The sequence below is a fragment of the Macrobrachium rosenbergii genome, chromosome 20, assembly GCF_040412425.1.
Source record: "Macrobrachium rosenbergii isolate ZJJX-2024 chromosome 20, ASM4041242v1, whole genome shotgun sequence".
NCBI classification, from domain to species: Eukaryota; Metazoa; Arthropoda; class Malacostraca; order Decapoda; family Palaemonidae; genus Macrobrachium; species Macrobrachium rosenbergii.
In genome coordinates this window covers 17,477,076-17,504,737 of record NC_089760.1, presented here as the reverse complement: position 1 = coordinate 17,504,737, position 27,662 = coordinate 17,477,076, and the positions used below count along the sequence as shown (strand labels likewise).

Here is a 27,662-nt window from a genome sequence, read left to right as displayed (position 1 = left end):
ATTGTTTTAGTATGCTAATTTAAGTTATATTTTAGTTATCTACTAAATTAGGCAGTGAACTTTTAAAATAGACAGTCAAAAGAGTTTTAGTTTAAAGGGTACAGGGTACTTGGCAGTTGTAAGCATTTTTAGAGGGGATTTTGCATTTCTGCAGTGGGTTCTGGAACATATCCCTGTGAAAAAGTGGGGGAGCACTGTACCTAGAAAAATACAAATTGTTATTCGAAATTTTTTTTTTTTTTTTTTCCACACATAGAGGCATATATTCTTTTAATCTCGTTAATATCCTTTTTGAATCGCAATTATAATTTTATTGAGATATTGTTTTAAACTTACAGCATATCTTTTTATTGTTGATTAATTAAACTTTTAAATACAAGGAAAATAACACCATATTTTGAAAAGTGAATTTTATTTTTCAGTTGAATGTGCATAAAAGTATCTTAAGTACATTCCATAAGACTCAGGCATAATAGAGACCTCTTTGGTAATAATGTGCATGAAAGTACTAGAACTGAAATAAATTCCTGGAAATATTGCACAGTTAAGAAAGTTTGGAACAAAATGTTTAACATTCTTCATTGTTATTGCAGTTACCAGAACTTCCAGCTGATCCTGACCTTGATAAGGATGATTCTGGGAGTGATGACTACTTTGAAGTGAGTGAGTGCTATTAAAAAAATACTCTGCCATTTCAGCCTCCTACTATAATGCAAAAATTTATTTACCTTTATTATTCAAACTGGTAGTTTAGTGTATATAAAGCTTGCTTTCGTGATAAAACAAAAACTTCATTTTGTCTTGCTTTCAATGCAAAATAAACGCTTCATTTCATCATGTTAGATTCCAATGAGTAAAAAGTTGTACAAGTTAGTATGTAAAAGGTGCAGGACTTGTTTGATCAGTAGAACTTTGTATAAGATTGTGTAAAAGGAAATGTGTAACCAAGATCAGAAAGCAAACACTCATTTGGGAACCTCAATTAACTCATAAGAAAGAGAGCACCCATCCATCCTGTATACTGTGTAACTCGTACTGTAGATTGCTGAATAGTACTTTGGAAATTAAATCCCCTATTTTTAATGATTAAGAGACAAAAAATTTATAACATTCCTATATCTTTTGTTGATAAAATACTAAATGGCATTTATAATGGATAACATACATTCATGCAATTCTTTGTGGTGTTAGCATGTATCCTTGCAAAATGAGCTCATATTCGAGTTTTTGTGAATGGTTATTGTAACTTATATGCCTGTTCTAATCACATGGTGGGGTGTATCTCATTGGACATTTGTGTACATTTAAGTTGTTAAAAATTTCCGACCATACCTGTTTTGTGTTAAAGGCATAGTGCAGAAGGATTAAAAATCAAATTCAGGTCAGAAAATTGGTAGTGAAGCCTTTTTGAATGAAATCCTTAATATTTTAAAAGTATTAGTAACTTATTAAATCTAAATGTTCGTTTTCACTTTACAACTAATAGCTTCCCCATAATTCTGTGATTCAGTTGCTAGTTATGATTTGTAATAGATATCTGAAGGTGACCTACAAACTATCTTGGGTTCAGTGACACTCCAAACTTCTGTCTGGAAATCACATTGGAACAAAATATAAACTTGTAGCTAGCTAAAGTTAAAAAGTTAAAACATTGGCAAATTATGGATGGAATTAAACCACAGAATTTACTAAGAAAAATGAAAAAATGTTAATAAAAAAAGAAAAATGCAAATTCAGAAGGAAATATATCTTCACAAAATATTTAGGATTCCTTTTGCATCACTGTGATGACAAAGTCAACTCATTTCCTACTGCATGGGTTTTGTTAGTTTTTATTCAGTTCAAATGCCAAAGCATGAGGAAGGCCCCACCATATTACTGAAAGAACTACCACTTATATATGTATTTTATATTTTTGTATAGTAATTAGTTTTATGTGAAATAAAAACCTGGTTTTTTTTTTTAAATACAAAGTCCCTGTGTTTTGTGTCACAATGATTTTGTTATTCTTGGATATTTTTCTCGTGCAGCCAATCCCTAGGAATTGCTATAGGTGGTTCTCTATGTATAGGTTGCAAAACATTTCCATATATGAATTCACAAAGATATTGAAAAATGTTGAAAATTATGGCTAAGGCTTTTATTAGAAGCTCAAGATGATAGTGTATTGTATATCAGTATAATGGATGTCATTATATAACAGAAGGGAGTCATAAAACAAGTACAAAAAATACAAAGAAAAGTGAAACAAATTCTGTGTAGCTGATGAAAAAAAAAATTAACAAAAAGTTGTTGTTGCAGGGAAGAGAAGACTGAAAATTATTGTTGTGTGATTTCAAGTCTTGCAGGACTCATGAGCTTGTGAATGACATTATTGTCCATAGTTCCAAGAACCTAATGTACACACACAAGGCTTGTAAATGACTTGCTTTTCATCATTGCATATACTGTATTTTATTTTACAAAACTAGATGAGTAGCATATGGTAATACTGAACTCTTTCAAAATTGAAAGCATTTTTACATCAATATATTTAGATTATGAAGACTTTTATATTTAATAATTATAGTTTTGTACTAAATTTTCCATTTGAAGTTATGTTGACACTTCAGTGTGTTAATAAACTAAATTGCAGACTGGAATGCTGTCCTATCTTTTATCCCATTATTATAATACTGACTCAGCTGAAAGGTTTTAAACTATGAATTGGCCATCTTGGTTTATTGATTTTTTGTATTACTAACTTGTACCTATTTTTACATAAGCTGCTGGAGTAGTGTATGATGATATTCTTATTACACCCAGCACCTGATACTGTATTAGACTGTGCATTTGACTGTTGCTATTGGCTTTTTAATATCAAAATTTTAATATTCTAATAACTGAGGTGGTACTTTAGTTACATAGAATATTAACCAATAGCAATGGCCCAACCAGTGAAGTGCAAGTGACTGCCTTCTGGTTGATGCCTTGAAGCACGAAATATCTCCTGAGGGGAAGCATGTAACGACACTCCAAAGAAATACTTGTCGTGTAACCATTAGGTAAGTTCTGTCTCTCTTCTCTGAGAAAGAAAGGGACAAAACAGAGCTAAGAAGCTCCAGGATGTGAAATGCAGGCCTTGAGGCACAATATCTCTGGAGGGGAAACGTGTAACGACACTCCAAAGGAAATACCTGTCATCTAAGCCTGAAATGCAGGCCTTGAGGCATAATATCTCTGGAGGGGAAACATGTAACGACACTCCAAAGGAAATACCTGTCATCTAACCATCAGGCTAAGTCCTGTTTCTCTTATCTGAGAGAGGAAGGGAGACCTTTTGTTGAAGACCAGGACTCCTTCAATCTGCGCTGAAGGGAAGAAGGAGAAACTGCCCATGAAGAACCGGCCTCCCGTTGACGATAGGTGACCAAGAACAGCTTGTAACTGGTTGCCCCTGTCGAGACAAGGAAAACCTTTCACTACTGTATCTGTTGGTCTTGCATATGCTTATTCTTGCTTGGGTGAGAGTTGGGACTTTTCAAGTCTATGCAGCTCTCAGGCTGAGACCAAATTCGAAGTCGGTCCTGCCCTAGAGATGCTGCGCATGAGAGCTCGCCAGGACCAATCGATTGTCAATACCCTAAACAAATGTGCCATAGTCGAAGCCAAGGTGAAGAGTCAAATGAAAACTTGGGGAGAGGTTGATATCCTACCAAAGGACATCGATACCCAGGTTCCAGCCAGCATAATATGATGCTTAAGGCTACAGGCACTCTCCACCAGAGGGCGCATGTGGGGAGAAAAGCCGTCTAAGCATCTTATTTTTTCTTCTTACCCTTACTTGGTTGTACAATGGTCAGTGGCTAAGACTGATCCCAGAATGTATCGTTCTGAGGGACACTTGAAAAAGAAGAGGATCGGTCCTGGCTCTGCTATTTCTGCCCGGCACACTCTTGGTTCCTGTGTACCCCTATAAATGGACTGGTACTGATGAGTCTCAAACGCTTGACACAAAAACTTCTGACAACTCCAGTCGATGTTACAACTGAGTCACTGAGAGAGGTTAAGGGAACCACAGAAGGAGGCTTAGAATACTTCGAGCAGATCCAAAGGCCAAAGACTCGATGGTAGATGTAGGCTGCAGGCAATCTGTGAAAGAGGAAACAGACGCGACTTCGTCTCCCTAGGGCCACCGGTCCGTCTTCTTCACGGCTGTGGCTTCAACGTTCATCTTATGAAGAGCACCCACAGATGAAGACACTGCAACTGCACTTTCTCGAGGAAAACGGTCCAATCGTAGAAGTCGAATATCAACAAAACACCTGAAGAGACATGGCTATGGGGCCTGTCAGAGGCATGGCCGTCCATAAGGTCTACTGAAACAAACTGAAAATGTACAGGGATCTGAAGAAACCTGTGCTGTCGAAACTGGGATTATCCCGACTCCGGAAGAGAATCGAGTGCCAAAGTTTAGCAGGAACTACTAAACAAATATTCCTGTCCTACCTGTGGAATGTCTGTCTTCGTGGATAAACACAGTTGTGAAAGGTCATAACTCATGCAACGATGGCCTAAAGGGTCTGGGAGAATGATCCCATTCATTCCAATGTAGTCATGCCAAAAACGGACATTGGCCGCTCCAGGAAGATTGCTGCAAAATCACAGACTAAAACATTACAACATTCTAAGTAATTGTGTAGTCAAAATAAACACCCTGCTTGTTTCAGAGGAAAAACTTAGAACAAATAGAAAAAAAGATGTATACAAATAGAAAAAAAGATGTAGAACAAGGATGCTGATAAAGTGACATTGAGAAGACATCTAAAAACTGAAACATTGGTGGCGAGAGGCAGCCCCTCCCTCCTTGGATGCTTAATAAAAAAAAAGCTATGACAATAAAAGAGCAAACACCAATGCAAGACAAGAGCTGGGTTTACGCAATCAAAATGCAAAACCAAGTTAGAGAGGACATCAAAGAAAAAGTCATATAGGGTAAAATGAGTTGACAACTATGCAGCATAACTGTGAAGGAACAACTACACAACAAGAAAAAGCAAAAATAACAAAAAGTAAACAGAGTAGAACATGTAAGGTTGAATTATTCCAAAAAAGCAAAATATCCCAAAACAACAATATACTCAAAAAAGAAAAGAATAAATAAGAATTGTTCATATGTGAAACAAACCCTCAGTCGTAACCTTAAGATAAACTTCTAGTGCCAGCTGGAATCTGGTAAAATCAATAAAATTGTATATGCAAGGGACTAGTGGCTTCTGTCCTTAGTCATGAGTCATGTGGGACCACCAACACCCAAGCAGTACTCAAGGACTTCATCAGTTACTCTTTTACTGCCTTTGAGAGATGACGTGTTGTTCTTTCTCTCCTCTCTAAAATCGGTTTGGTTTGTCCGTTTCTGCTTTTTTTTGTATGTTTCAGTGTGTGGTTTTCTGCTGTTTGTGGATGTGTTCTTGGATATAATGGATCCTCTTAACCCTCCTGCGAGTGTATCTCCTGGATCTTGTAAGAAGCAAGGGAAATATATGGATGTTGGTGGCTTTCCTTGTTCTTGTTTCCTATCTTCAGTGAATACGGACCCTCATCCAAAAAAAAAGTCAAGTATACCTTAGTTTAACCAGACCACTGAGCTGATTACCAGCTCTCTAAGGGCTGGCCCAAAGGATTAGATTTATTTTATGTGGCTAAGAACCAATTGGTTACCTAGCAACGGGACCTACAGCTTATTGTGGAACCCAAACCACATTATAACAAGAAATAAATTCCTCTAATTCTTCATTAGCCGGTCGGAGAATCGAACGCGGGACCAGCAGAGTGCTAGCTGAGAATGATACCCACCCATCCAATGAGAACTTTGACCCTCATCCAACATGTAGTGATTGGTCAGTGCAACAATGAAAGAGGTTTTATAGGGAGGAGGCAACTCCATCTTGGATTGATGGAGATTCATCTTCAGTTTCCTTTGTTCAGTCTCCTTGTGATGCCATCCCTTCCTTAGAGAGGCCTGTTCCAGTTGTTTCACCTTCTGTAACAGAAGTTTCCCATGTCCCTTCCTGTTCGTCCATAGATTCATTGGGGGATGCATTTGGAGGGGTTTCGGGTAATTAAAGGATTTTGACAAAGGAAAAATCTATTTCTGGGGAGGGGCCCGTGTCACCCGGTGAAATAATCCATTCAGCACTTATTTCTAGGTAATTCCGTTCCTAGATACCAGAGAAAAGCTAAATGTAAAGCTGGGGTTACTACCCCCAGAGCGAGCTCCAAGAAATGGAGTCGTATATGGTAAAGGGTGAGATTGTCACAATCACGGGACCCTGCCCTATAAAGATTCCCAATGTCAAAAGTCCCAACGAGAGAGGTGCCGATACAAGCCCATGCACTACTCGCGGACTGCACACAAGGCAATACTAGTCGCATTCCATGTTAGCACCCACCCCACTAGAATGATTAATTATGCCTCTTCTTTCCCTTTGTGGAGGGGGGGGCCATCTCCTTCTTTGTCTCATTTTCCAGCTCTGGATGCTCAGAGGATGGCGGGCATTTGGTCCTAGCTAGGCCTATCAGGGGTACCAACCTTGGATGGCCTGTTGCCTCATTACATGGCTTCCCGCTACCCTCCAGTCCCTCATCCTTTGGGTGTCCCTTCTCCCCCGGGCCTCCATTATATGGGGCTGAGTACAACAACATCCTCTGCAATGCATATGGTACCAATTCCACATAATTTTTGGGGCTCCCTTCATATTCCCTGCAGTGGTACCAACAGACTCTTCATGTGTTTTGCACAGTGTAGTGACGTAACAACTAGGTCCATCAGTGACGTCACCTCTAACGTGGCGGCTGTGGTGATGTCAAATCCTACCCTTTCCATGCTGGCAACAACAACTGTCTTCTAGGATGATGTTGAATTCTACGTTGATGGATTTGTTAGCGAGAATGGTGATGGAGAAATTAAGTGTGTTAGAGGAGAAGTTTAATAAGGTATGCAAGGAGAGGTATCATCAGTTGGCACAGTCCCTATCTCTTTACGGCTGGAGATTATCAAGTATCTCCTGCAAGCGAGAGGCTTTTCTTGAGGAGCTGTATCTCAGATGTCAGGATTAATCAGGAAGTCTTCAACATCCATGTACCAGGGAAAATGGTCTGTCTACTGTGATTGGTGCCTTAGATGGGGTTCTTCTCCACTTGGATCATCTATTCAACAAATAGCTGATTTTCTAGTCTTTCTCAGAGCAGAAAAGCATCTTTATGTGTCTGCCATAAAGGGCTCTAAGGCTGCTCTAGCTCTAGTTCTGCATATGAAAGACATAGATTTATCTACATCTTGGGAAAGAACTCAGACCTCCTAATTGGGATTTGACTTTGTTTTTAACTAGTCTTACGCGAGCCCCCTATGAACCGTTGCGACAGACTACAGATAGAAACTTGACCCTCAAGGCGGTTTTCTTGCTGGCCCTAGCATTGGCAAAAGGGTAGGCAAACTCCATGGTCTGTCTTATGATGTCAAACACACTAGGGGTTGGAAGTCTTTAGCTTCCGAATTTATTCCAACATTTATTGCGAAGACTCAAAATCCTTCAGTCCATGATAAGAGTTTTGTCTCCTTTTCTGTACCTTCTTTGGGAGACTGTTGACAATGACCCTGACAAAATGTTGTCATGCCCTGTCAGGGCGCTGCGTGCTTATCTAAAAAGGACTCGACATCTCAGCCTGGGTTGTCACAGATTTTTTGTTAGCACAGGCCGGGTCAAGAAAGAAGTGTCCAAGAATAAAATCTCATTTTGGCTACGAGAAATGGTCATGAATACCTATTCACCTGCATCAGGAGCTTCAGACAATGTTGCGCAGGCAAGAGTGCATAACATTAGAGGTCTAAGCTCCTGATTGGCACTTAAGAAGAAAATGGCTGTTCATAGAATTCTGAAAGCTGATGTGTGGTGTCGCCAAACCACTTTCACTTCCTTCTGGTTGAAGGACATTGCTATAGGTCCTTGGACACTTTTTTCTTGGGTCCGGTGGTGGTTCCTCAACAGGTTGTGCAGCTCGTCCAGTGCCCCTGGCAGGTCAGTTTGTATATAGTCTAAGATGATGGTATGAAAGTGAAATGAACAAGATGACCGGTCTCTTTTTCTTTTCTTCTTCTTTTACCTGTGGGTGGTAAGAAGAGGGTTCCGTCATGAGCTGGAACTAACATGATACAGGTGAGTGCAGTGGCAATACTGATAGAGTAATCGTTAATGTAAGGTTCCTTTCAGTAGCAATATATTCCTCTCTTTAGCAAGGAGAGAGAGGAATGATAACAAACTTACATAAATGGCTATGTTTGTTTGTTATAAGCACCGATAGCTTCTTGTCTTCTGGATATGCAATGAACTGTGACATTATATTGAAATCCAAAAGTCTGAACTCAAGATATACATATATCTGAGGTTCAGAAATAAAAGTAATTTTTCTTAGAATTCTCATATTCAAAAGAATGGCTAGGTGTGGCAAACCTCCAGTCAGTTAATTTACTTACCGCCCACCAAGAGTAAGGCTATCCTTATGTTAAGACCGAGGGTTTGTTTCATAGATGAACAGATGACAAATTTATTAAATTAATTTGTATTTTTCATAACTAATAAACCTGAGGTCTTAACATTTAAGGCCCACCTCTAACCACCCCTCTGACAGTTTAACCTGGGTTGGGAGAATAACTGATGAAGTCACGGAGCAGTGCTTGAGTGTGGGTGGTCCCATGTGACTCATGACTAAGGACAGATGCCACTAGTCCCTTGCATGTACAATTTTATTGATTTTACCAGATTCCAGCTGGTGCTAGAAGTTTATCATTATGTTAAGACCTCAGGTATGTTAGTTATGAAAAATACAAACTAATTTAATAAATTTGTCATTTACATCGAACAGCAGGCAGCAGAAGAGACAAGTCTGTCTCAGAATGCAGCCAAAAGAAAAAGTGAATGTGTACTAACTGGATGGCAGGGCTTCCACCCCTACCATCGGTAGCCAACTACCAATAACCACCTTGTTTTGAGTTAAACAGCCGGCTCCAGCTTGCGCTGAAAGTTAATCCCGTACGTAAAGACCTTAGGTTTGTATGTTAGGAATAATGCAAATTACTTTAAAAATTTGTCATTTTTCCTATAATTTCCATCACATCTTAGATGGTAAAGGATGTCAGCTCAAGCTATTTTTTTTCATGTTTTGTTATTATACTGTACAGTAAAATGCATTATTTTTTTTCATTTGGTATAATATGCTAAATCTTCTGAAACTAGTATGTTCCATATTGACCATAATGCATAATTAGTTGATGAAAAGAATATTTCAACCATTGTTATTAAAACACTTTCAGCTAAACTTTCCTGACAAATACAGTATTTTGGAAGTTCCCTTCTAGTGCTATTTAAAAGTAATCATTCTGTCTAGTCACATCTAGATCCACACACGACTGGTCAAAAGAACTTTGTTTTTAAATGAGTGGGGAAAGGAAAAAAATAGCTAAAGAATTTGAATGCACAGGTTGGAAGGGAAAAAATAATAACTACAAAGGTAACATGATAAAACAAAAATGTGGCTGGGGTCAAGTAAATACTATAAACAAATTTCACAGTGCTATGCAGGGCACGGCTGTATGTGATATCCTATATAGGTGCGGGTGAAAAGCAGGAAGGTCTAACCTAAAGGGACGGAAATCCCCTTTGAAAAAGACATTACAGAAACAGATGAAAAGTAAGATATCCAAGCGTAGGGGTAGAGGTAAATACCATAAGTGAATCTAGTGCCGAATTTCAAATGGAAAAATTTGGATTTAATCATTCTAGTTAGTAATGATGTACTTACATTGTATGTGTATACATAGAAGTTCCAGACATGTGTTCCAAAGTTACATTATTCATTGAGATTTCAGTCCCAAATCTAAAGTGGGGCAAATCACACTGTGACTCCTTATGGGCATGGCAATATTTTTGTTTTATTGCTTGCTGTGAATTTATTGTCAGTACATGGTTGTCATCTGAATATTATTACTTTATCATAGTACACCCATAAATGGAAAGAAAAGACACCATGTGGGTTGGGTAATCTACAACAGCTGGATACTGCTCGAGTATGGGTCTTCTTTGACCTGTGGTATTTTTCCAGGTACAAGTGGCACACCACAGCTCTGGGAGCAGGCACAGGAGCAGACTGGTGTATGTACCATTCTTTCAGCAGAGACTCCTCCTCCTGTTAAGGATCTGGTGGGACCAGAAGGCCTTTTGCCTCCAGAACCTCAACAAGCTGAGTTGTATCAGCACTTTTAAGCCAAAATAAAAGTAAAAATAGACTTCGTGATGATAACTTGAATAATGAATTTCAATTTCGTTTTCTGTGTCAGAATTTCATCCAACGCCACTGAAACCAGTTAACCCCAAGCGGTAAGAGATTAGTATGTATCTAGGGGAGGCTTCCGCACCTGGCCCTAATCTCATCAATGCAGCTCACCTTTGGGTGTGTTCCTGAAGCAACTTCCTCATGCTGTTTTGGGTTGGCTCATTGAGTCAGAAAGTTGTCTGCTGTACAGCAGATCACAAGCTCTTTCTCCTGCCATTGGCACATCAAAGGTTTAATGTTCTGGAAGATTCTTGAGACTATCCTACTACAGTTGAACTTGTTAGTGTGACTGATGAATGACTTTTCCAGAGACTGACAAGAAGGCACTTCTTAGAGTCAGAGGCCACGGAGTTTTTTTTACCATGGCCTCATTCCAGGTTGACTCATGGCTTGCCTTGTGATTGAACACGGTAGACTTTGCCGTTAAAGGAGTTGCATTCAAGTAAGAGAGGATGAAGTCTGGGAGGTTGCTGGTGTCAGGAGGGAGGGCACTGACTTTCCCATTATACCAATTGCCAATTTGTTAGTGAATTTTATCCTTAGGAGGTGAAATTTGGTCTCGTCTCTTTTCTCAAGGCAAATATTAATGGAAATATTCTTAATCTTTGAGTCAGTCCGATGGTGGGCCCACCATTACTGTTCTGAAGAGTAGTGTGACAGTGCCATGTGTTGCTAAATGATAGTTGACTGGGCTCTACCAACATCCTCACTACCATTACCAGTGTCCTCACTGCCATGATACATTATTTTTTTAAATTAACAAAGCAAGGTTTAAAAAATCTAGGTTACTTTTATTCATAAATGCAGTAAACTTCAAATGAAGTAAAGGTGTGACTTGCCAGTACCTAATGTTGTTTTTGTCTGTTTTGAAACATTTTGCAGCCTGCATGTTATTTGTTACTTCAGCTGCAGCTACAATCTGCCGCTCAAATTTAGTGGTATACTTTCTAAGGACCTCCTCCACTGAGGGAAGGATGTATAAAAATTTATATTATTTCTACTTATGGTAGTTACCAATGAGAATTAGAAAGTTTTTAAGAAGTCAAGAACTGTAACACAACTCTTAAGAAATTTGTAATAGTTACATTAACCCTTACTGCACGGGCGCGATCACGAGGAACTATACTAACAGGTTTTGAGTAAACAGCGAGGTAAATCTTATGAGGATTAATATTGCACACCTTACGGTTTGGATGAAATTAGCGGGAAAAATGCTCATAGCACTTCAATGGGCCATGAATGACTTATGGCAACTGTATTAGCTCAGTATGGGAGAGAGGTAGATCAGTCAGCTTTGAGATTTCATGGGGGTATGTACTGCCTCCCCACAGCTCAAAGACCTTTTTTTTTTTTTTTTTTTGCTCATAAATTTACCCAGGGATTGCTGTTGGTTTTAGTTCTTATCTTTTATGATAGTAGAGTTCAGATATAATTGTAATTTTCAAAGTACTGTAAAGTGCAAAGAAATAATAGAAAAAACATGTATCTCACAAAAAGGTACTGCATCTCCCCATCACAGTAAATCTCATAAATATTTTACAATAAATATACTCAGAATTTGTTAGCGATTTTAGTTCTTTTCTGTTATGATGTTGTGTGAGCTGTAATTATAAGTTTATGAAATAAAATAAATGATTAAAAAACACATATAACTTTGTAAAATTAGCATATTTTTACAAGTGTCGTAAAAAGGCCCCACACAGGGTTGTAAACAGTCACTTTCAACTTCTTGTGGATGGTAGAGAAAAATTTTAAAATTTTTTCTTACACCATGTGCATTTGCAAATCTTCCTCTTTCCATTGATGTGTTTTTTTCTTAAATTGGCCAACCTTAAAGTTTGCCCAGTCTGGGGGTGTGCTTAATATATGGTATATTTAGCTTGTCCCTTAAGGGTCAACTAATACTGGCATTCAGCTGTTTATGTTGGAGTTTGCTGGTGTTTGTGCAAGTGTTTTGCAAGAAACAGTAGTGGTTTTTAACAAGAAATAGTTATGAATTATTGGACAAGCCATGAGTATGGTTTAATGTATGGTACTTTGTGTATAGCCTAACGAATGTTTACTTCTAGGCTTATCAATAAGTCACACGCTAACTTGGATGTAATATCCAATATCTGTGGAATCTACTAAAACTGAGGCAGGCATATTAAGCCTAGCCCAGTATAATATACTGAAAATAAAACTGGCACATTAAGCATAGACTAGAGTAACCTACCAAAAATGCAACTTGCACAATACACAAGATGTAATGAAATCATGTATCAGGACAAAATTTAAAGGCAGCATGATACATAAGTATATACATGTAGTGATTACAGTTCTTTTGATGCCATGGCTATTTTGAAGTTTTGCATAATGTTTTGCTGGAAACAAAATGTACTAGAGCATTTACTGTCCTGTTTGACTTCCTTGGTTTTATATATGTAGTGAGTGAACTAACAGGTGGTGGATGTGTTGATGTGGTGGGTAGTGATGGAAGTGGTACAGTGGAGATGGTACGGTAGCTACTCTTCTAGCCTTGGAATCCTAAGTTTTTGACTCTTCCAAGACTCTAGATCAATTGGATTTAAGGTGAGAAGCCATATTCTTCTTGTTTTCCATATTTTTCTATTTTTTTTTATAAGGGGACCAAATTCAAGATTGGAGAGGCCCCCAAAAGTCCCCATATGTTTGTGTATTCATAATACATGACTAGTAAATGAGTGCGTGTCACTCATATATGAGCACAGCAGGGGTAAAAACTGTATTAATTTACTGCATTACTGGATGATTGGTTGGTTCTGGCATTTTCCAATACTCATTTACTCTCTCATATTGCCATGGACTGGGGATCTTGGTAAACTGGGAGAAGTGAGTTACCTCCAGGCAGCAGGCAGAATACCCAGGCATGTTCATATAAAAAGCAGCAGTAACAGTCTTTCCTTCCAATTCGTGTGCGAGCAAGCTCAGGGAGTTAGAGGAACAGTTTCTGTCTTGACAAGAACAGCCAGCTCAGCTTTGGCAGATTGTCCTTGGCCACCTATCATTGTTGGAGAAGCTTGTTCCACATAAGCATCTACACCTGCCCTTTCTTCAGTGGAAATTGAAGCTGCAATGGTCTGCCCCAAGCAATCCTTCCTCTCAGCTTCTGCCTTGGGGCTGGGAGATCAGAGAGGAATTTGCATGAAAGCTGGGCAAAAGACCTCTTGGAGCTCTGTGGAGCTCTCCCCCCTCCGGAAATGTGCCTGTTTTCTGAAGCATCAAAGGAGGGTTGGGTTGCCCACCTGAGTGGCTTGTTCATTTCAGGTGTGTGGATGAAGGGTGAACTTAATCTGTATACCAATGTTCTTGAAATGCAAGCAGTGTTGCTAGTCCTTAAGGCATTCCACTAGTCAATTACTGGGTCACTCAGTAGTAGTGATGAGTGACAACACCATTATAGTGGCTTGAGTCAACAAGCACGGAGGGATGGTCTCCTTGTGTCAGCTGGGAGGGCAGATGCACAAGTGGGTAGTTTACCATGCCACTGAGCTAACTGCCAGTTACATTCTGGAATGTCAAAGCGGATCAGCTCAGCCACCAGGGTCAGTTGACTGATTTGTTCACCACACAGCTTAACAAAAAGCTCCTGATATTCTGCTTCCCAATTCCAGATCCCTGGGAAGCCTTGGAAGACACCTTGTAACACCTGCAGGACAATTAACATTTGTGCCATTCTTCAATTCAGACTAACTCATCAGGTGATCAACAGGGTCTTGATCACCCCACGTCCCAGGATGACCCTCATTGGCCACAATGCAGTGTGGTTCTCTGAGCTGGTGTCCCTGTTGGTTGAGGCACCAAGAAATTCTGCCATGACAGCTCCCCTTTGTCAACCACATGTTCAGACGTACCACCAGACAGTCTACTCCCTTCAGCTTCAAGCCTAACTGCAGGGGAGTAGTCCCAGCATCATTTGAGATGTGGAACCTCCCGTGGTCAATGGCAGGGAAAGGAGCTAGTTAAATTTGCTGTATAACAGGGAACTGTCTGACCTGGAGATCAACCATTGACCTGGCCCAAAACACTACGAGAAAGCTGAGACCACAGCAACCTAACTGATGAAAGGTACCTATCAACAAGATTTGGGCTAGGTGAAGTGCTGCAGAAGCCACCCTGAGATTATTATGCTCATATATGAGCACAATACTCTCTCAAAAGTGCTGCTCCAACTCAGCTTGTTGAGATCAGAACTCACCACCAACAGGAGGATTCTCTCCAGAGTGTGGGCAGCAGATGTGCCTACCCATGCCCTTTCCTGGAAGTGTGGTGTATCATAGGTACCAAGCAAAACAACATGATCATGCGATAAGAAGGGATGAGAAACAATCAATCAGAAAAGAACTTGACACAGAAGCAGCAAGGAGAGAATTCTGTAAGAAGGCCAAAGGAAATCATGGAAAAAGAGGAAAGATGAAGACTTGTATTAAATGGAGTTCAGGCAAAAGGAGCACAGGACATAGGAAAGTGGAAAGATGAAGACTTGTATTAAATGGAGTTCAGGCAAAAGGAGCACAGGACATAGGAAAGTGGAAAGACCTCATTTAATGTTTAACTGCAATGCTGCTGATATGAAATATTGCCTAAATATCTGAAATACATGAAGTAGGGTATTATGAAGTCAACTTACAGTACAGGAGGTCTTAGTTACAAATAATTTTAAACCATGGCAAAAATTTACAAAAGGACTGCATAAACATTAAAATGAAATTCACAGTTACTAATTTAAACTAACAATTGAAGACTGTATTAAAGACTGAAAGCAACAATGAAGTAAAAGCAAGCCATCTCTATTATATAACCAAAAAACAAGCCAACTATTGCAATAATCTAAAAATAATTACTAAAAAATGTAATGAAATAACACAAAATTCAGACCATTACAAATTTACAGAAAACCCTAAAAATACTGTCAAAATAAACACTGGGTATTAAATCTTACAAAATGAGATGGTCCTCTGTAAGATTTAAAAAAACAGAATGAATTTTGATATTACTGAATATCCAGTCAACAATTGATGCTTCTTCACCGAGACTGATCACCCTTCTATACATAAACACGCATTAACTGGAGTTTCTGAGTACTGCAAATTACTGCACTGAAATAAAGGTACCTTGTGAGCTTATTTTCTAATTTGTAGTGACAAAATGTGGCAACACTTCTAGCTGTGTTAGACAGTCTTCTTAGAAAATTAAAAGGATGGCTAAGTCAGTGTTTCAAGTTATTGTGCAAAAAGGTATTTGTTGTAATTTGCCAAACACTGGAGGCAACTATGGCTCTGTAATATCAATCTGCAATGTAAGTTAAGGTATGGAATCCTCCCAATTGCATTCCAAGTTATATTAATTTTTAAAGTTCTGTTCAAAAACAGCAAGCTGAAAAAATTTGCTATATATGAGTTCTCCAGTTATTTTAATGAAATAAAATGCAAATCCTTGAATCAAATTAATGTCCTTCTTGTACTGTTTACACCTATATTATTTACAAATTAATACTTAAGTGTCTTACTTCATTACTCTGCCGTAGGTACTGGTGCAGTTGGCAATTCTCACTTTAATTAAAACAATATGCAATAAAACTTTGTGGATATACATAACCTGTTAGAATTAAGTTTTCTTCACTACAATAACTTTTTTTATACACAAACTCAGTAATTAAAAAAACTACATTCTCTGAATCTGCAAAAGTAGAGCTTTTAAAAGCCTAGATTCATAAGTAACAGTATTCTTTCCAGGATGAATAGCCATTTCTTCCAGTGGTTGTTCTATCAGACTTTTCACATTTCTTCCATAGACTTCACAGTGTTCTAAGAACTGTATGCATTCCATGATAACAGAATCTTTCACAGTAATCATGTGTTTAGCTAAATTTTCTATCAGGGAAAGGAAACATCTTTTAGCATAATACCAAGTGTCAGTTCCAAGCTTTTTGTTGTAGGGTTCCAGGCTCTTGATGACTCTTGAAATGCCAAATTCATAGTTCCCCTTTGCACAATATAAGGTTCCAATAACCAAGTTTACTATACATAAATGATATATTTTCTTTTCTGGGTCTTCATATGCTAATTGTTCTTCTTCCTTTTCAATCTTACGCATAAGCTCTTCTGCTTCCTCATTCTGGCTTGTCATTATGTATGAAACACAAAGATTTGCCAACACAATAGCACTTACATTCAAAATGTTATCGTAATGCTTCTTGACAATTGGTTCATAAAACCCAGTTGCTTCTTTGAATTTGTTTTCTTGCATAAAAAGAACATGAGCTACATTGAGTTTCCAGACATCAGATTCATTGCAGAATTCAACAGACTTGCGGAAAATTTTCTCCACTTGTGAGTAATTTTCCAAATCCCAGTATATTTTAGCCTGTGCCATAAGGACTGGAATATACCTCTCTAAAACTTCCTCATACTCATTAACTGCATTCTTTACTTGATCATCATCATGATTTTGACGAGCTTCCTGTACCATCTTGGTTAATTTCCGAAGCAACTCAATGTGACGAGATCCTAATTCATCAAATTTGCGATAAGCTTCAGAGGGAGAAGTTTGTTGAGTGATTAAGGCATCTAAGAAATCAAAAAGATGCTGAAAAAAAAATTTATTTTCTCATTATGCTCTAAAGTATAATACAGAAGTTTATGCTAATTATTTCCAATTAACACAAATCCTACCCATTCCTTCAAACCTTTATAGCAAACTGAAGTAACAAAGCTTTCAGTGTCCAACAAGAAATGAAAACTCTTACTTTTACTTTACTTATGCTTAATGACTGGAAAGACATAAGCATAGCACTGGGTTTGCTATACAGTATACACATTTTTCTCAAGTTCCATTCAAGTACTGTACTCCCAAGTCTTAATTTGGCTCAGCCCACTAAGAAAGTGTGGTCAGCTGCTTAAATATGGTACGTACTGTATGGGCAGCCAGGTGAGAAGAGATTGAAAGGACAGTATGAAAATTAAATGACAGAAATCAAGGGATGCTGCCAATAACCTTATTACTGTCTACAGTGTGCCAAGCAGGGCAGTGTGATGACCATCCTTATTAGGAACCAGAACTTTTTTCAGTTACCATAGTATCAAATGGACATATAGATGTCAGATTTTCTCTTAATAAAAGTAAACTTCTTCCCTTAAAGTACAGTCATACATCAGCTCATAGCAAATATAAAATAAACATGAGTAGCAGTGTAAGCAGCTAAGAATGACTTAATTAATCTGCTCTCTTGGTAGTAAAAGTGAGGCTCAGAAACTGTTAAACCAAGGGTTTAGGAGAGAAAAACTTATAAAAGAAGAGTCAACAACCCCTCCAAGGAAAATCATGGATGAAGGCTCATATATTTCCCAGCCGAAACTCTCGAAATACCAGACTTGGCAATGTGTGCAGGGAATTGGCAGGCGGTGGAGGCGTCTGAAGGAACAGAAATGAGATACAGCATGTAGGCTTTAGAAGGGTTTGAGGTTAAAGAAACAAGAGTGCTTGATGCATGGCTTGGAACAAGTGCAGGATGAAGGATAATTTGTTCCATCTTGATATCAGACAAGGCAAATACATTTCCTTCCGCAGAAGGGTGGGTAGGATCAAGTACATAAGACAAATACAATACATTTCCTTCCACAGAAGGTAGGTAGGATGAAGTTACTGTACTCATTCAGATGTACCTTAAATTCTCTAGGTAAATATCCTCAATGTCCTCACATCAAGGAGGAAAAGACAGGAATAACCAAAGGAAAAACAACAATCAATGGAATTAAGCAAACAATGGTAAAACTAGGTATAGAGATAGAATTCTGAAGAAAGAATTCAAGCCCAAGGTACTACTATAGCAAGATTAAAAGATCCACAAGCCTAGCTATGGGTACTTTTGTTGAAGTAAGTAAAGATCCCATCTTTGAAACTGAGCATGAGTAGAAGTTGAAGTAAGAAATCTGAAAAGGGCAGAGGAAAGTAACAAGAAGATTAGGGAGGGCTGAGCCGGGGCAAGTAACAAGATTAGGGAAGGCTCAGACAGTCTTCTACACAAGGAAGGTCAGAATGGATAAATGATTACAAGTTGACTGGTACCATAACTAAAAAGTCAATGATGCCAACACCAATTAAAATGCTATTTTTTATGTAATTTGGACTCATGATACAGTACTGAAAAAAAACACATAAATAAAAACCTAAAACCGTAAAATGCTATCTTGCAAATCATAGGTATGTATTATGTTGCCCCTAACCTTTTGACTTAGATTTTTTATGAATATTTTTGAAATTTAAAAAAATGGTTAAATGGCAGTAAGACATGAGCAACACCTTCGTTATCACGTGACCAAAGCATTTTTCAAAATATTAAAATTGATGGGGTTTTGGGCCTTCTCGCCCACACGGTGAGGTAGGGCTGACGTTTGGCTCCTAATGACTATTGTCATTTTTTCCTTTATTCGCCTAATTTATTCATTATTTTGATTTTTATATCACCTTATCTTCTACGTCTGGCAGTGTCTGGCAACAACAATGGCTTGTTCCTTGGTGAATGCGTGGTAGGAGACAGGGTTGCCACCATACATTGAAAGCGGGTGGTGGGACACTTTTTACTCTGAGCAATTTTTTGCTATTTGCGGTGTTTTTGCTGTCTTTTTTACATCCAGTATTTCTAAAACAATCTATAAACTTTCACCTTCAAAAATATCAAAGATGATGAAATGAATAAAGGATGATGAAAAAGGAGTATATGATGACAAGTTCATTATATCGGTTAGATAAAATACAGGTAGGAAATTGCAAGCCAATAGATGGAATACTGATATTTTAATGAAGTGCCAATCGTGTTTTACAGTTTGAATTAGCAATGGAAAATCTCAGCACCATCAATTGAGTGAGATAAATATTGAGGAAATTGAACACAACATACATCTGTTTGGCACAAGTGAAAGTATAGAAGAAGTTCTTTATTCGAGAGACAAAATGGCTTGAAAATCAAACTCCAAAGACCAAAAAGACCAAACAAGTGAAAAACGACTGAAAATCAGTCAAGAATATCAGCCTGGTAGCTTAAACTTCTAGTTTCTTAGTTTCAAACAAGGCAACAATGAGTCAGGTGGTTTGATTACCCTCTGCGAATAATGCCCCTTTTATAGAGGGAAGGGGGTGACCTGGAGCCAGAAATCAACCAAAATAAACTAAGGTAAGTTTTTTCCATGAGTGCCAAAAAAACACTTGTTGATCACGGTCGTTTTTCTCAGTTTTCAACTTCAAAAAAACATTTTTATTTTTAGGCCAATTTTAAAGTTAAATATACCAGTGGAAAGAGGAAAGAAAGACATAATATTTGTTTGGGGCTACAAGGTTGACGAGGAACCGGTGATAATCAAATTATACAAATTTGTAGAAAAACTCTTCCCATTATTTTTTCATACTGTGATATACTTTTTGTGTATCGCATTGCAAATCTAAAAATGAAGGTGAATAATTTTTAATTTTTTTTTTTTTTATTTTTTAATAAAATCCAAAATAATCATCCGATTCAAAAACAATCATATAAAAATTCATAAAAATGAATTATTTTATGTAAGCGTGCGCTCCCCTTAATCAAATTCATGAATAATTTTTGATATTACTGGACTCTTTCAGCCTTGATCTGGTTCCATTTCTTTTTTCTTTCTGCTGATGTGTTTATTCCATATTGTGATTGCAAAGCTAGATTTAAATTATATTGTTTACAATATTTTCTAACTTTAGTCTGGATCACAACTTTGCCTTTCCTGAAAGGCTAATGGCATGAATGCAAAGCTAGTTTTATTTTATATTGTTTACAGAATTTTCTTACTTCAGACTTTAGTCTGGCCCAAACCTTGCCTTCCTGGAAATTATGGTGCTATAATAATACTTGAATAAGTATTATCAAGCAAGATTACTTAAACTGAAACAGTACTATAATTTTCTAAACCATCTCCCAGGTCACAAACATACTGACAAATACTGGGCTTTTCCAACTGTTATTTACACAACTAGAAATAAAATTGCAGCCAAAGAATACGCAGACAACTAGGAAACACTTCACCTGCACAAACATTTTATGACAGAAGCATAAAAACTCTCAGAAGAGAAATGTGTCTTACATGGTCATGAGATAAAATCTATGAATAAAAATTATCAATTCATCTTAATCTGGTACTTTAAAATGATGAATGACCAAATTCTACTAAACTTTTTTACTATCTTCATTGGATAATGAGCCTTTGTAACATTCTGTGGCATCCCAAGAACAGAAAATCTAAGAAATAGTAAGCTACCAATGAGAAGGACCAAATAAAAGCTGAATCAAGAAGAAAGTGAAAAAGAATTATTCATAAATGTCTGAATTATATCAAACATAACATTAGGCATGTAATTCAAAACACTACAGAATACTTACGGGAGTTAAATATTTATAAGTGAGGTGAGCATTCTCGGCAAGAACATCAGCGGCCAAGTGGTAGTATTCATATTTGCAATACAGGAGAAGGAGGTTCCCAAATGTTTCTGGTGGAAAGGGGTTTTGTCCAAGAAGAAACTGCATCTTTTCAAACCCTTCAGTTGGCTTTGTCTCCATATTCATGAGGGCCTGAAAAGATTATGCTTCTTGTATAGAACAACAGAGATGAATGTTTCTTTCCTGTGAAGATTATTTTAATCTTAATAATGAAATTACACAAAATTTCTGTTTCCACATCCTGCGGATCATTTTGACCAACCCTGAAAAATTCCCATTAACAACATCCCTACACAACCAACACTCATATTTCATAGATACTTGCTCCTGACTTGTTGTGAAGCTGTAAAAGCCGAAATTATACATTTTGAAAATAGTATAGTAACTTGTTTTCATACAATTATCAATCCCTCTATTGCCATACAACTTATCATCTTCAAGGTAAGATTACATAAAAATTGATGTACAGGGCAGGGTGCCTAATACTATAGGTTTTGGGATTTTCTTTACTGTCATCTATAGGTGAACTGTTGAGTTGTATATAATTATTTTTTTAGTCAGTGTATGTGTGTGTCTTTACATAAAATGCATCACATCAGGAAACAACCCACTTACTGTGCCCTCTCCCCTCCCCCTCTCTCTCTTAGTACAGTATTTTTATAGACATTTACTTAGTGGAATGCAGTACTGCACTGTACTTAATACAGTACAACAATATAGTATTACACGTATAGTTTCCATTCTGTACATATGCATGTGTATGGGGTATATGTACATGCAAGCATCACATTAACCCTTAAACGCCGAGCCTCTATTTACAAAAATGTCTCCCATATGCTAGCGGCGTTGGTGAGTTAGCGCGAAAAGCGGAAAAAAAGTTTTTTCAAAAATCACAGCAAGCTTAGTTTTTAAGATTAAGAGTTCATTTTTGGCTTCTTTTTTTGTCATTGCCTGAAGTTTAGTATGCAACCATCAGAAATGAAAAAATATCATTATCATATATAAATATTGGAATATATGACAGCAAAAAAAAAAACTCTTATATAATTGTATACAAATCGCTGTAAGCACAACGGTTAAAGCTAATGAGTTAATTTTTTTTAGTTGTATTGTACACTAAATTGCGATGATTTTGGTATATAACAAATTGTAAAACGATCAAAGCAACACAGAGAAAATATTATCACAAAATGATGCATGAATTCGTAACGCAGCGTGGGATGTAAAAAAATTTTTTTCAAAAATTCACCATAAATCGAAATATTGTGCTAGAGACTTCCTGTTTGTTGAAAAATGAAGCTAATTGATTGAATATTACTAGACTGTAAGTGTTTTAACTTACAATTGCAGTTTTCGACCATTTCGGTCGAGTTAAAGTTGACCGAAAGTAGAATTTATTCTATTTATCGTGATTTATGTGAAAATATTTCAAAACTGATAAAAGCTACAACCATGAGTTATTTTCTGTTGTATTGTACATGAAATTGCGCACATTTTCATATTTAAAACTTTATGTAACGACTAATATAAAACGGTGCAAATATTACGACAACGAGACAAAAGAATTTCTGAGATGTTCGGTCGAGTTACCACGCAGACGTAAGGAAAATTTTTTCAAAAATTCACCATAAATCGAAATATTGTGCTACGGACTTCCAATTTATTGCAAAATGAAGGTAAACGATTAAATATTACTAGAATATAAGAGTTTTAGCTTACAATTGCGTTTTTTTTACCATTTCGGTCGAGTTAAAGTTGACCGAAGCTTGAAATTTTGGCAGTTATCGTGATTTATGTGAAAATATTTCAAAACTGATAAAAGCTACAACCATGAGCTATCTTCTGTTGTATTCTACATGAAATTGCGCACATTTTCATATATAAAAGTTTATGTAATGACTAATGTAAAACGATGCAAACATTACGACAACATGACGAAAGAATTTCTGAGATGTTCGGCCAAGTTACCGCTCGCAGACGTAAGGAAAAAGTTTTTTTTCTCAGAAATTCACCATAAATCAAAATATTGTGCTAGAGACTTCCAGTTGGTTGCAAAATGAAGGTACATGATTGAATATTACTAGAATGTAAGAGTTTTAGCTTATAATTGCGTTTTTTTACCATTTCGGTCGAGTTAAAATTGACCGAAGCTTGAAATTTTGGCAGTTATCGTGATTTATATGAAAATATTTCAAAACTGATAAAAGCTACAACCATGAGTTATTTTCTGTTGTATTGTACATGAAATTGCGCACATTTCCATATATAAAACTTTATGTAACGACTAATATAAAACAGTGCAAACATTACGACAACGTGACGTGAAAGAATTTCTGGCGAGGACGTAAGGAAAAAGTTTTTTAAAAATTCACCATAAATCGAAATATTGTGCTAGAGACTTCCAATTGGTTGCCAAATGAAGGTAAATGATTGAATATTACTAGAATGTAAGAGTTTTAGTTTACAATTGCGTTTTTTGACCATTTCGGTCGAGTCAAAGTTGACCGAAGGTTGAAATTTTGGCAGTTATCGTGATTTATATGAAAATATTTCAAAACTGATAAAAGCTACAACCATGAGTTATTTTCTGTTGTATTGTACATGAAATTGTGCACATTTTCATATATAAAACTTTATGTAATGGCTAATATAGAACAGTGCAAAAATTACGACAAAATGACGAAAGAATTTCTGAAATTTTCGGCCGAGTTACCGCGCGGGCATAAGAAAAAAGTTTTTTTAAAAAATTCACCATAAATCGAAATATTGTGCTAGAGATTTCCAATTTGTTGCAAAATGAAGGTACATGATTGAATATTACTAGAATGTAAGAGTTTTAGCTTACAATTGCGTTTTTCGACCATTTCGGTCGAGTCAAAGTTGACCGAAGGTTGAAATTTTTTGTAGTCGACGTACGGTACATCCACTTGGCACCCAACAGACAATTTTAGTCAACGTATGATACATCCAGTAGGCGTTTAAGGGTTAAGCTAAAGTATGCACTTATAATGTGCTTGCTTACCTTTCTCTCTCTCTCTCTCTCTCTCTCTCTTACAGTATTTTTATTAACATTTACTTACTGCAGTATAGTACCATATTATACTTAATACTGTACAGTACAGTAATGTAGTGTTACCCATATTTTTCAGTATATTCATCTCCATGTATACAAGGTGTACACACACACACACACACACTATGCACCGTGTTAGGGTAACCTATACATTTGAGCTGTGTTTTCTCTCTCTCTCTCTCTCTCATATTTTATTTTTTATAAAGACCTTGGGATTATGTTTAAAAAGAAACAACAGTTATGTTTTGATATTGTATGAGTTTTGTTTATAGTAATTTAAATATTATGTAGCATAAGTTGGTACAGGTACGTACACATATTTTTAAGAGCAATTCATTTTGCAGCTATAACTCTAAAATAGAATAATTAGTATTTTAAATTAAATGACACTTATCAAATGCCAGTTAAGATAGACTATTAAGTAGTTTTTACAGAAGTGCCCTACACTATATGTTATGCAAGTTAACTCCAAGGTATTGTATGTTTTCAGGGTACTGTATCATGTAGGCTATACTGTACACTAGTCGTCAATACTTAGCAAATTTTGTTACTTACTGAAGAAGCAGACTACTGAGCTGCTTCTTAACATGACACTGGAATGTACTCCACTGAATAAATATTAGTAGAGATAGACAGACAGAGAAGGCGGGAGGGGAGCACAGTAAGTGTATAGTGTTTTGCAATGTGATGCATTCTTATGTATAGACAAGCACACGTGCACAGATTAAACAATTAACTACAAGTAAAACAACAAGGCATTAAGCAGATGCCTGTAGAAATCCAAGTGTTAAACAACATACAGTAAATCTGTGTAATTATAACTTGGAGACGATGCTATGAAGCACAATGAGGGCCCCAGTGTGGTTATGGTGACTTGGTATTACACTTCTTTTATTAACAAATCTTAGAGTGCCAGAGCAAGTGCTCACAGAAGTGTGGTACAATCCTTTAAAAAAGTAACTAAAGGAGAATTATTATATGTTATGACTCTACACAAGGTAAATTAGGGTCACAATCTCTTACAGCATCTCTTTTAAGAACAGCATCATATTATCTTACATCACTAAGATTCCCTGGTACTGATGGCCCGGCACTGGGTCAGCACATTCCTTCTCTCTCTCTCTGTATACCTCAGACAAAGGCCTACTGGAATTAAACACTGAGGTACAAAATTAAATTTTATTTGCAAATTTAATAAAAGTAATTCAGCAAAAGCTACGGTCATGAAATGGAGTGACTCACACCCAATATAAATGAAAATCATAACTAGAGGAAATTCTGATACACAATCCACTGAATTACTGATTCTAGACCAACCAATACTAGTGACTAACACCCTGGTCGTCAGATAAAATAAACAGGTCATAATTATTCTAGACCAATATAAATGTCATAGAGAATGTAAAGAACACTATTTCCAAAATATTCATCCTCACAGGACGAACACAGAATTCCTGTTACAAGAAACATATCATATATTAAAGCCTGAAATGGTGTTAAAAGAAATCAACATTCAAAATGGAAAAATGCACAATGGAGAACAAAATGGGAAAATGCATAATGGAGGATCAGAGGAGTTTCACTGCAACACAAAGTGGGTATTTCCCCATAATGTCTGAAAAGACATAAGTTACTCACTTTCTATTGCCGCAAATAATGGATCTCACAGTGGCGGTTCTTAAACACTGCACAAAGCAAATCACACCTAGCCACAAAGCAAACCCCATAGCTATTGTCTGTTCCTCTCATAATATACCATTAGAGAGTGCACACACATACACACTCACTTAATAACTCCTCCCTGGAGGCGTAACGACACTGGTTCAATGTTCGAAGGGTCACAACGCTTTCATCCATCTGTCACACTGTCTCCATGCACTTAGGTCATGATCAAAAACCACAAATGAATGCATCAGATACCCGCTGTATCTAACTGTGGAAACCTCCAATGTCAACATAACAGCACCTACCCTGGATGTACTTCTGACAGGCCAGCACATAGTTCGTCAACAGAATTAATACATATGTTCAATTAACATGGATTTACAGTACAGTACTGTACTGTGATTTCCTATCCTGAAATAAAGTACAGGCAGTCCAGTCATCGGTGGGGGCTCCGTTTCTGAGGGTGTGATGATAACCAAAGATCAGCGATTTTCAGGACTTATCAGCGCTGATTTTTGGTTATCGGTGCCAATACCCAATTATTGGCGCTGATAAGCAAAAATCAGTGATTTTCGGCGACAAAAATTGCTGATTTTCGTCGCAAGACAAGTGCCGTAAAACCGGATTGCCATTAACTGAGGCCCCCGTTAACTGGGGACTGCCGTATATACATGAATAGAACCACTTTACTGTATTTAACCAAAACTCTCAGAATTCCTGAACCTGTGGTTACAAGATGGAAAAAAGTGTGACATTCAGCTTTAACATATTATTTTTCGTAAGAAAATTTAATTTATGCTGCAAGTGTATTACATTAGATAACATACTCTGTTGATAGAATTTTTAACATAAGAGGAAAAATAACTGTCCTTACTTTACTGGCAAAAGCAAAATCACAAAAGTCATGTTGATGAAAAGCACAGGTTCTTTACAAGGCAGACATAAGACTCCAAGTGGACTCCAGTGCAAAAACAGTGGGGCATGATGGGTTACTTACTCTGGAAACAAAAGAATCCACACTCACAAGTTCAGACAGAGGAGTATTGGTTGCATGCAGTTACTCCACCATCTGATAAATCTACCATATCTACTGTAGGTACATGAAAGACATACTCAGTATGATATATGAACCTTTATATATATATAAATGCATTAAAATCTTTTATATTTCATGTCCATTTATATACCTCCCTAATGTATTAAATGCATGTCATTCCAATATGTATCATGTACGATATGTAATGACCAAACCTTGTTCATCTGGCAGTAATGATTCGCCAGTAAGGGACCGCTCTGTGTCCCTTATAAGCACATAATTTGCACCTCTGTGAATTTGTTAACTCCACTAGACATTAAGGACCTACTTTTTATATTTCAGTGTTTCCCTCATCCCCAACTTTTAGTGATAAGGATAACACATTGAACACACACACCTACCACATTATTCCACTAAGTACGAAATGCTGGTTGTGTTTCAGAGTTCGATAAATCTAGTATACTTACCAGATTATTCTTTTAAGTACAAATTTTTTTTTGTTTACCAGACTTATATGCATTCTATAAGTAACAAAGGTCAATCAGTTGAGGTTCACCAAACTGAGATGCTACTGTATTCATACATACATACAGTACATCCATTCATACATAAACATTTCCACAATGTTCATAATAAATTTGAATATCTTACATGCAGGTAAATACACACAGCACTCTTCCAGTAACAGATTATATAACTCAACAAGTCAAATCCAGAGTCACTATGGTTTTACAATTTAGAAATATATTAAAATAACAAAGAAAACGCCAAAATTGAATACTTTACTTGGTTATGAAGAGTGACAGCATCCAGTTCCTCTTCAGATCTTGGTGGCATGTCTGTTAGCGCCTCTCTTGCTGCTTCATCTGATAAAATACAAATCTCAAAAGTCAAAAATGACATTTTTATAATAAAATAAAGTTTTATATATACTTACCAAGTAATTACATAGCTATAGTTTGTATTAACCGACAGCTAAAATTTTTGAAATTTGCAGTAGCACTATTTTGTTTTGGTTAGGCGACTAACCCTGCCCACTTTCA

General features: G+C 37.0%; 2 protein-coding genes across 7 annotated transcripts in view; one reads left to right on the top strand and one right to left on the bottom strand.

Moving 5' to 3' along the window:
• Positions 1 to 2,642, top strand: part of LOC136849098 (cylicin-2-like) — a 123,361-nt gene extending 120,719 nt beyond the window's left edge. For all 5 annotated transcript variants that reach the window (XM_067122047.1, XM_067122046.1, XM_067122048.1 and 2 more), the window contains one exon: positions 594 to 2,642. In XM_067122047.1, coding sequence (XP_066978148.1) covers positions 594 to 677 — 84 coding nt within the window. In that variant the 3' untranslated portion in view covers positions 678 to 2,642. The remainder of the gene's footprint in view (positions 1 to 593) is intronic.
• The window catches only part of Ttc30 (tetratricopeptide repeat domain 30), a 138,248-nt gene continuing 110,981 nt past the window's right edge, over positions 396 to 27,662 (bottom strand). For both annotated transcript variants that reach the window (XM_067122043.1, XM_067122042.1), the window contains 3 exons: positions 27,406 to 27,485; positions 20,789 to 20,977; positions 396 to 16,974 (listed from right to left, as the gene is read on the bottom strand). In XM_067122043.1, the coding sequence (XP_066978144.1) occupies positions 16,051 to 16,974; positions 20,789 to 20,977; positions 27,406 to 27,485 (1,193 nt within the window). In that variant the 3' untranslated portion in view covers positions 396 to 16,050. The remainder of the gene's footprint in view (positions 16,975 to 20,788; positions 20,978 to 27,405; positions 27,486 to 27,662) is intronic.